Source organism: Branchiostoma lanceolatum, chromosome 5 (assembly GCF_035083965.1).
Source record: "Branchiostoma lanceolatum isolate klBraLanc5 chromosome 5, klBraLanc5.hap2, whole genome shotgun sequence".
In the NCBI taxonomy this organism is placed as follows: domain Eukaryota; kingdom Metazoa; phylum Chordata; class Leptocardii; order Amphioxiformes; family Branchiostomatidae; genus Branchiostoma; species Branchiostoma lanceolatum.
This window is the reverse complement of record NC_089726.1, coordinates 14,913,183-14,922,535: the sequence shown is the minus strand read 5'-3', so window position 1 is coordinate 14,922,535 and position 9,353 is coordinate 14,913,183. Positions and strand designations below refer to the sequence as shown.

General features: G+C 38.6%; 1 protein-coding gene across 1 annotated transcript; it reads right to left on the bottom strand.

Annotated features, from left to right (window-relative positions):
• Positions 1–28: 28 nt before the first annotated feature.
• On the bottom strand, positions 29–8,297 carry LOC136435382 (ADP-ribosylation factor-like protein 8B). Its single transcript, XM_066428847.1, has 7 exons — positions 8,079–8,297; positions 7,857–7,937; positions 4,988–5,061; positions 4,384–4,477; positions 4,079–4,146; positions 3,106–3,176; positions 29–1,729 (listed from the first exon to the last, which is right to left on the bottom strand). The coding sequence occupies exons 1-7, from the start codon at positions 8,199–8,201 to the stop codon at positions 1,680–1,682; spliced, it is 561 nt and encodes a 186-aa protein (XP_066284944.1). The 5' UTR covers positions 8,202–8,297; the 3' UTR covers positions 29–1,679.
• Positions 8,298–9,353: the final 1,056 nt, after the last annotated feature.

Sequence of the window (9,353 nt, the reverse complement as noted above, 5' to 3'; positions counted from 1 at the left end):
AAGAAAAACAAAATCTGTGAAACATAGGTATGGAGAGAAGGGTTTATTTATCATAGGACTGGGTTGCAATAAACAATGATAGGGTTTGGGATATGGAACAAACCGAAAGGACTAAGGGATACAGGATTTCTAACACCACCCCCAAAACTTTATTTCATCGTGGCCCTCAGGGCCACTTAACTTCCTTACAATATGCCACTCCAACATACAGAGCACAGAGGCACTTCTGAACAGTCGGCAGGGGCCGTTCAGAAAGGTTCATTTTTAAAGCAGAACTTTGACAACCATCTGTACAACATCCAAGTAATTGTACATTGAAATATTATATATTTGTCCACTACACAGAGGCCTTGGTAAGCTTGGTAAGCTACAATCGGTGTTTCCCCTACCATCATCACTTTGGTATAGTGGCACCAGCTAATCTCCAAGCAGATCTATAGGTTGCATAAAGACCGTATCAAACTGGCAGAGGAAGTACGTTTTGCAACCCAAGATTGCATTACAAGCTCCTTCTTCCAGTTGGATACGGTCTTTGCAATCCATTGGGTCTGGTTGGAGACTAGCACCAGCATGGCAAGAAAGCTCATCACTATGCCAGAGACGGGTCACAAACTTGGGATATTTACATAGAAACTTACTATCTATCCCAGACTAGCAGAACAGTTATCAATGTAGGGTACCTTAAATTCAACTGATGCCATCATACCACCAAAAACTGTAGGGGAAAGCAGTGACAGGTCAACATACTACAACAGACTGAAACAAACCATGGAGCACTTCCAAATATTCTGCAAAAACATGCGCAGCCATAGTATAGTAAACACAGACTGCTGTAAGTAAAACCTACCTTTGACAATTGTAGTTAGTTTGTAGTTTATTTTAGCATGATCTCCACACATTGATTATACACAAAGGCCTGAGACAAGTAACATACAAAACTTGTCATTTGTTGTTGTCAATGTTCTTATAACTGGAGCCAGTAGCATGGTATAAACACTATTTTTATATACCTATTCTTCACATATACTATGATATAGCAAAAATTAGGAGAAAAAATATCAACTTTGCCCCTAGCCACGACAATGCTTTTGGTATTGTATAATACTATGTGTGGTTAAGGTAGTACACACAAACCTCCCTGTTCCCCATGCACACATCAAATATGTACATTAAATATCACATGATGAAGCAATGAAGCAAAATTGGGCAAAAAATATGTGTTTGCTGACACAGTATGTCAAATAAAGCGTGCTATTATTGTTTGGATCCATTTCCTTTGCTACAAGTTCTGGGATCGGTTGAACTACAATGCCAAGTGTAGGCTTCTCCAATCTAACTGCAGATTGTACAATCAACAACTGGCTTCAGTCATATCAGTTCTAACATACCTAAGAATTGTCAATTTCTTCTTGTCATCTTCCCACAAATATTGTCAAAATACAAAAGTTTGGTCTACTATTGAGATCATCACAAAAATGTAGTTTTGCCTAGTATAAGCATTGAATGCCTTTATATTTGTTTTGTTTATTTAGTTCTTGAGTTTTTTATCTGCATTGTGGCTGTTTTAAATACAGGAATGAATTTTGATCCAGACACCATTTTTCCAAAGTAAATCCATCCTTATGAAAGCTACAATTCACTGTCTACATGTCTCTTCCTGAAGCCATGACTGTTGGCATCTATCGGCCGCCACTCTTCGAATGTTGAATTAGCCACTGCAATGTGATGTCTGAAAGGTAAGATTGAAAAGTCAGCACCAGGAGATACAAATGTATGGGTGTGTGTAAACACTGGTTTAGTCTTCCCAGTGGAAGGGCTACTTAGAACTAGACTTTGTCATGGGCCATGATACTGGAAGGTTCATTGCATAAAAGGAGTCAAAGAACTCTCTCACCTTCAATACATCTATACACACCCCTTTCTGAAAGGTTAGTCACATCAGCAATATGGCTGTTGTTTTTGCATTTAAATGTAGTACATGTGCAATAATCTACAGTCAAACAATAACTTTCCTATTGATTCTACCTTTCATATATCAATCAATGTTACATCAATATTACTCATCATTATGCAGGGTCTACCTTTTGAGATAACAGTGTGGGGCAGTAGAAATTGAATCACGTAAAATCATCTCATGACCATGATCAGAATCATGTCACAATGACACAGATCCATAGGTATGAGACAATTTGCCAGCAACGCTATGGATGATCCCTATGTATGTATCTAATGACAGATGCTGTTTGGCTGCACATGATATCAATCCAACTCATGCCTGACCATTTTCATTAAGTCCACCATTTAGTTGCATGCTACAATGCATACCAGGGCTCGAAATTCATTGTTGGGAATAGGTGCACAGAAAGAATTGGGTGGGTGCACCACATAGAATAAAAGTCGAATGTCAGCGAAACATAATTACAACGTTAAACACTCTTTTGTGCAACCATCCAATTCAATCTGTAATTTTATAGCTACAGTATTCTATAGTAATTCTATAGTAATTCTATAGCTATTCTATAGCTAACTTCAAAATTTCAAACAAGTAATACATCAAATAAAAAATTGTCTTTTCTGATACTTAAATTTCAGTATGTTCTGTATACTAGTGTACAATTATAGTACCCTATAGCATACAAAAATATCTAAGTGCACCCACAGTCACAAATTAGGTGCACAGCTCCAATTTTGTGTGCACAGGTGCACATGCACCCACTATTTCGAGCCCTGCATACCCTATGCATTTTGTTACTGCCCTGATTAACAGTAGCACAGCCAACATCATCAAAACTAGAAACAAGAAAGCATCCTCCACACATCTAAAGACAGTCTGTTGTAGCATTCAGAACAGTACTGAAGTGTACATCCTGTCCCTGGACGGAAATGTGCTTGTTGGGACGGAAAAAAATTCAACAACTTCCGTCCCAATAATATCAATTTCATGAGATAAAACTGATGAAAATGTATTTTTTAAGCTTAAAATGACAAATTCAACAATGAAAATTAAAAAATCGGCTACCAAGCAATGAGTCGGACAGAAAAAAATTTAAAGCTGGAGACAGCCCTGATCTGATCTAATATTCTACCATGTGGGGGCATACTCACCTATGTTGTCTTTCTCCTTACAGGAGATGGAGTAACAACAGATTTCTCTATCCTGGATGGCAGACAGGTTCCTGGAACACAGGGTACATGTCTTTTAAGACACACAAAATTCCACAGGACAGGCCATTTGGTACAAATGTCCTATGTTATTTCTATATTGAACACAAACTGTAGTCACCACTAACAACTATAAGTGCACACCATATACAAAACCTGAGCCCAATATCTTTCAATGGTCAAGACTGTGTGAGGTCCTTTGTGGAGTTTTTTTTTTCTCCAATGTTTATCATTATAATGTAAATGCAATTACTTTTGCAGTGGTTTCATCTCAAAGTAGGAGGGAAAAGGAAGTGTACATGGCGTTTGAAGTGCACAATTGAAACAATCCTGTAGTACAATAAAATTACAAATCAGATATTCCTGGTATTTTGCAGTACGAGGTCGTCACAAAAACCACGAAAATATAACTACTGCAAACATATCAAGATTTACAGTATCCCTCTCTTACAAGTTGTGCATCCTGCTCAACCTTCCAAACATCAGAAGTTCTCATGCAATTTTCCACACTGCTGATTAGGTGTCTGTTGGATACAGTATTGATTCGGAAAAGAGTAGTTCTTCTTGATAGGCAGCAGGTAGCAAAGTGATGTGCTTTCTATCATATCTTTTCACCCACTCAGCTCTTCAGTACGATGTAGGACTTGTTAATGCAAAAACCTGTATTCTGTTAACCTATCCTGGAATGCAATTTAGTACAAACACAGTGGCACAACAAACAAAATGTAAAGCCATTGTTGAATCTTCACTTCATAAAGTTTCTATCAATATTGACTGAATGATGGTGCAGCTAGATACCTGGACAGCGATTTCTATCACAGGCTTCTTTTATGTAGATGCTAAATGTAAGCCTGTATACAATGTAAAACTGTGCTTACACATATATATAAATTGATAATACATTGATAAGACTTACAATCTTTCAATCAGCTCCTTCTCATCAAGGGCATTAGGCAGATCCTTCTTGTTCCCCAAAACTAGAACCTGACGATGAATAAATACACAAAGAGCATTAAAAAAAACAAAAAACTCAGCAGAGAGCCAAACGAAGAACTAAATGGCTGACATCACATATCATGAAAAAAATAAGACTATTGTTACTATATTGTCACTGTTTCTCAGCATTATCAGTCAAAAGATAAAAATGCTAAAGAACTACATTGTAGTCAAGAGCTACAACAGAGCTTCGATAGAATGCACAAGCGTGGGAACATTGCGTACCGGGATACCGTGCAGCTGTGGCTTGTCCAGGAGGTTGTGTAGCTCGTTCCGTGCCGCCTCAAGTTTCTCGTGATCTGCGGCGTCGACCATGTATCTAAAGGGGGAGATCAAAGAAGCTGGTCTTACGACTCTTAGAGAAGGTCAATCTATCACTTTGAACCCTGGCTTTCGTAATACACACGAAGACACAAAAACCTATTTTCAAGGACTATTTCTGTAACATCTTTATGTACACTACATGTACATGCCCCAGACCCCCATGCTACAAATCTTGTCAGTTTAGCATCATTAAAATGGTTTATATGTATGGCTATGAAAAGTGCAATTTGCACTCGTGAACAAGTCAAATACAAAACAGAGCATATTTCTTGGCAAAAAATGTTGAAGACAGTAGCAAAAGCACAGCATTTATGTCACTGCTGAGACATAACTTTTATTTGATAAAAAGACTATATACATATACAGTGTATATCATGATCTTGGAGAAGGCCTCATATTGTTGGGTACCAAAATTCTTTCTCCCATATCTACCTACCTACGGCCTAGTCCCTTGACCTCCGGGTCGTCATATCACCTGTGTTTTAAAAAAAATGTCTCTACTTACACAATGCAGTTGACACCCCTGCAGTAGCGCTCCCACATGCTTCTGAACCTGGGCTGCCCTCCAATGTCCCACAGCTAGTGAAAAAAAAAAAAAAAACATGTTAACAAAAAAAAAAACACGTTAACAAAAAACAACATGTTAACAAAAAAACAACATGTTCACAAAAGAGAAACATTATCTTACATTCCCCTAACTTCACATTTTCTTCCTTGTATATAAGGTAGGTGAATCTTTGAAATACAATGGTACTTGACAACAATTTTTACCATATCATCCTAACAAAATATGGTCCTTTCACCATAAAGTAGCCATCACACTTATCCTAGCAATAGCAATTCAATCTGTCACTGTGTGTTATGTACAGTTTATGCATATCATTATCATACTGTGTATTGATTTTAGCTGCATGGTTCTCTTTGATGAAACAGATTCTATTCTATCATGGGCCCTTAAGATGCCTGTTCAGCTTCCCTCATCAGCAATGCAAACACAAACTTGATTAAACTCCACAGCACAAAGATGAAACATCAATATGTGTACAGCGAATATCACCATGAATCTGAAGTGATTGAGTAAATGACAATTGAATACATTTGCATTGGAGACAGCTAAAATGATTGCCCAGGCATAAAGATAATAGGATAGTACATAGTAAGTCTTGAAATTATTATTAGAAAATGTAATATGTTCTAAGAGATACACTGAAGGCCAGGGCCATAATATCTTTACAATGGCTCTGAAGGGAACTCCGGCCATTCTTACCAATTGACCCGAGCTACCTAATCAATAGTCTACAAAGGGAGACTGTTACGAGGGATACATCTGAGGCTCATTGTTATGCCTTTTCTGCATACTGTTGTTGGCAGTGAAGGCTTCTACATACACCTGAACTGAATACTGAGAGACAATAAACACATTACAGCTATTGAAAAAATATCTAATTTTTGACGATATTCCAATTGAAAATTGGGTTACTGGTGCAACTAAAGGTTTTTAGTTACCGGTATTACATTTTGTAAGAAATCTGAAGGCAACGCAATCAAGAGGAGACGTGATCAAAATAGATAAACCATTTGAAAGATCAAAATATCTTAATATCATTACAAAAAAACATATTTCAATTCAGAAATCTTTAAGGTTTGGGTTACATTTCAATAAATATCCAAACTGATAACAAAAATCCAATAGACTTGTCTTGAATACAACTTCAATGCACGTCATGTGTATATTGTGCAAGAAAATATTGTCAGTGTCGAGTTAAAACTATTGTTCATCCTTGCTTGTCCCCATCCATAATCTATCTCAGGAGAGTTCCCAGCACCAGCCTACACCAATGACATTTCATCTCCACAACTACTTCACTCATAAACAGAGTCCCTGTGGAGTCAAGTCACACAACAGGCGGATATTTTATAGCCCCAGAAGAGCAGGTGTTGCTGCACTGCTTTTAGCAATCCTCCATAGAGCGGGATGAAGTACAGAAACAAGAACCCGTCATACATACAAATGTACATGTACCGGATACACAATGGCTGTACAACCTATTTGTGCTGCAAGAAACCATTTTGGTACTAGTGTTGGGAACATCAAGTCGTTAGTTTGAACAGAACCAGCAGTTGACAGTCAACTGCGGGTTCTGTTCAAAGACATATCAAATGGCTGATCCCATACTTAGTATGGGCTCTCCCATTCAAAACAAAATGAATATGTTCACATGAGGGCAGGATGTACATCTGCGTCGTCTCTTCATTTATCACACTAGTTTGTATTGAATTTTTTTATCCACAAGTCAACAGAAGCTTGATAATGGTGATCCTTGATGTCTATGTTTTTTATCATTACCCATCTGATACAGTACTGTGTAACACTAGTAGTACTGCCACAAAGCCAGCTGTGGCATTTCACTCTTCAAAAGATCAATTTGTCACCATGGTGGCCACAATAGGCATTAACACACTGTTTTATGTGGACCTGTAGGGGTGCAAGCATTTGTCATCATCACGGACAGCCTAGCATACCAACTATTTCATTAGTTTTAGTCCTATGATTCATTTTCTGTCATACGTTGACAGAATAAATAATATTGGTTCTTGTGCGGATCAAAACCTATTGAACAGTCCATGAGATGTAATACAGAATAAATCAAATATCTGACTAAATTATCTACAGAGGCAGGCATTTCAGATACTAGTATCCACTATCTTTCATCAATGACTGACTGAGAATGAGATGCTTTATGAAACACCAGACTTTTCGCAGTATTTATCAAACTCGAAACTGTATGATTTATTTGTATTACGTAATGCTCTACAACCCATGGGATGATTATTTAGAGACATACAAGAAAGCCTTCAGGCTTGTAACCAATGAGTGGGTCTGAGAGTCATGAAGGTTGGAGGGATGTGGGGGGGGGGGCAGCTGATGACACATGCTAGGTCATATGACACACATCCTGGATATGGTCACCATATCAGACACAGGACGGGAGGGGGGCATACTACATGCAGTAAGGGACTATACTGATATAATAATCTTAACATTTAAGATTATTAGATTTCGTTTGTTATTATTATGTTGGGAAGAGGGGTTAGACCTTCTTCCCATGGCCTCAGAAAGGTGAGAAATTACTTGTATTACTATAGAAAAATACCAGATGCATGTAGTAAGTCACATAGTGGAGAGAGAAAACATTAAACTAAAGCTACAAAGGTTACTTTGATGGGTTTTATCTCTATACGTTACTGACCCTATAAATATCATTCGCCAGTAATTTATTTTCACACACACGCACAACACGGCTACCAATAATAACCAAACATCATTTGCATAAGATCACAGATCACATCAGTGCGCTGAAACCCCGCCTCACCTTGATTGTAACATTCCCCTTTGACACTTTCCTCATGTTGAATCCGACTGTTGGAATCATGTCTTCGCTGAACTGGCCCGACTGAAAGGTGGGGAAAACACAGTCAGTTTAGAGACATCAAAATCTTATATCATAACGCAGCATCACGCAAACAACGTAAGAGATCAGATGCAACAAGCATGTAGAGGAAGAAGGGTGTTCGGTGGCGCCGCGCCTTCTTACCGCTATAACATTCACAAACGTCGTCTTTCCCGAGTACTGTAGACCCACGAGCGTCAGTTCCATCTCCTCCTTCCAGAATAAGGACTTGAACCACTCCAGTATCCTCCCTATGAAGGCCAACATCTTGGAGATTTTTTAGGAAATACGCTGCGGAAGAATCACCACTTTCTCCGGGCGACACACAGACATGGGGATCATGTGACAGCCATGACGTCATCCTCACGGCATCATGGGATACATGACCAGCTCTTGCCTGGTAGACCCCAGTAACTCTCCACCGTGAGACTGATTTCGGGGGTGATAAAATGGCAAAAATTGGCAAAAATAAAACAACAAAAATGGGACAAAGGACGGCTAACTCTAAAGGTAACTTGAGACCCCTCTATTGGGCAATTGCTTCATTCATTCGGCCCCAAATACGGTCTGCTTGGGACTAAACAAATTGTTATTAGTAACGTTACAGGTACCATAAAGAATGCTATAAACGATAAATATATATATTATATACGATAAAGTATAGTATACTTTATGGTTACTTTGTTAGCAAACAAATGCATGTATTTAGCAGAAGAGAGCGTTTTGATCATTAAAAACAATGCCAATGAAAGCAATGCCAATTCAAGTTCTCCACTCGGGTACTGGCTTTAAACGTCAATTGGTGTTTGATCTTTTGTAGTTTTGAAACCAGAAGGAATCCGTGTGTGCACCAAAAACCCGTTTAGTAAAAAAAGATGTCGTCTATATTATACGTTGTCCTCTTTCGCAATCATGCGTGACAGAAAATCACTTCATCGTGATACATATCATATATCCATGGCAACGTAGCAGGATCTGGAACGGCCTTGTCGACTGTGTGCGAACATTTTCGATGTCTTTCTTCAGCATGATAGACCGCTTATGAAGGCGAAGGAACTCCTAGAAACTCTATGATCAATCTGCATGAAGGATCTGCTCGTCTAAAAAAATATATTCATCAGAGTATTCATTCCATGTACCCTTCCTTTTCTTCATGCATTGTTTACATAAAAGCGCTTTCCTTGTTCGGAGACTGAGTCCTTGTTTCGAAAAGCCTTTTCGTCATTCCACTGTGGACCATAACAGCATCAATCAATATTGCTTCGCCAAGAACTTGAACGTTTGCCATTACGAGAAAGGGCGCCGCTAAACGACTGACATTATCATTGCAGGTAAATCTGCTTCAAAGAGGTGCAAAGTTAACCTGGACTGCTAGAGGTCCCCACTGGTACATCACACTGCAGATGTACGGCAAGACCA

Bases quoted from the DNA above. Each gene is read 5' to 3' on its own strand.
- LOC136435382 (XM_066428847.1), bottom strand. From the start codon at position 8,201: ATGTTGGCCTTCATAGGGAGGATACTGGAGTGGTTCAAGTCCTTATTC. The intron at 4,147-4,383 runs GTACGCAATGTT...ATTCATCGTCAG, and splicing joins CACAGCTGCACGGTATCCCG to GTTCTAGTTTTGGGGAACAA. The intron at 1,730-3,105 runs GTGAGTATGCCC...CTTACCTTTCAG, and splicing joins TAAGGAGAAAGACAACATAG to ACATCACATTGCAGTGGCTA.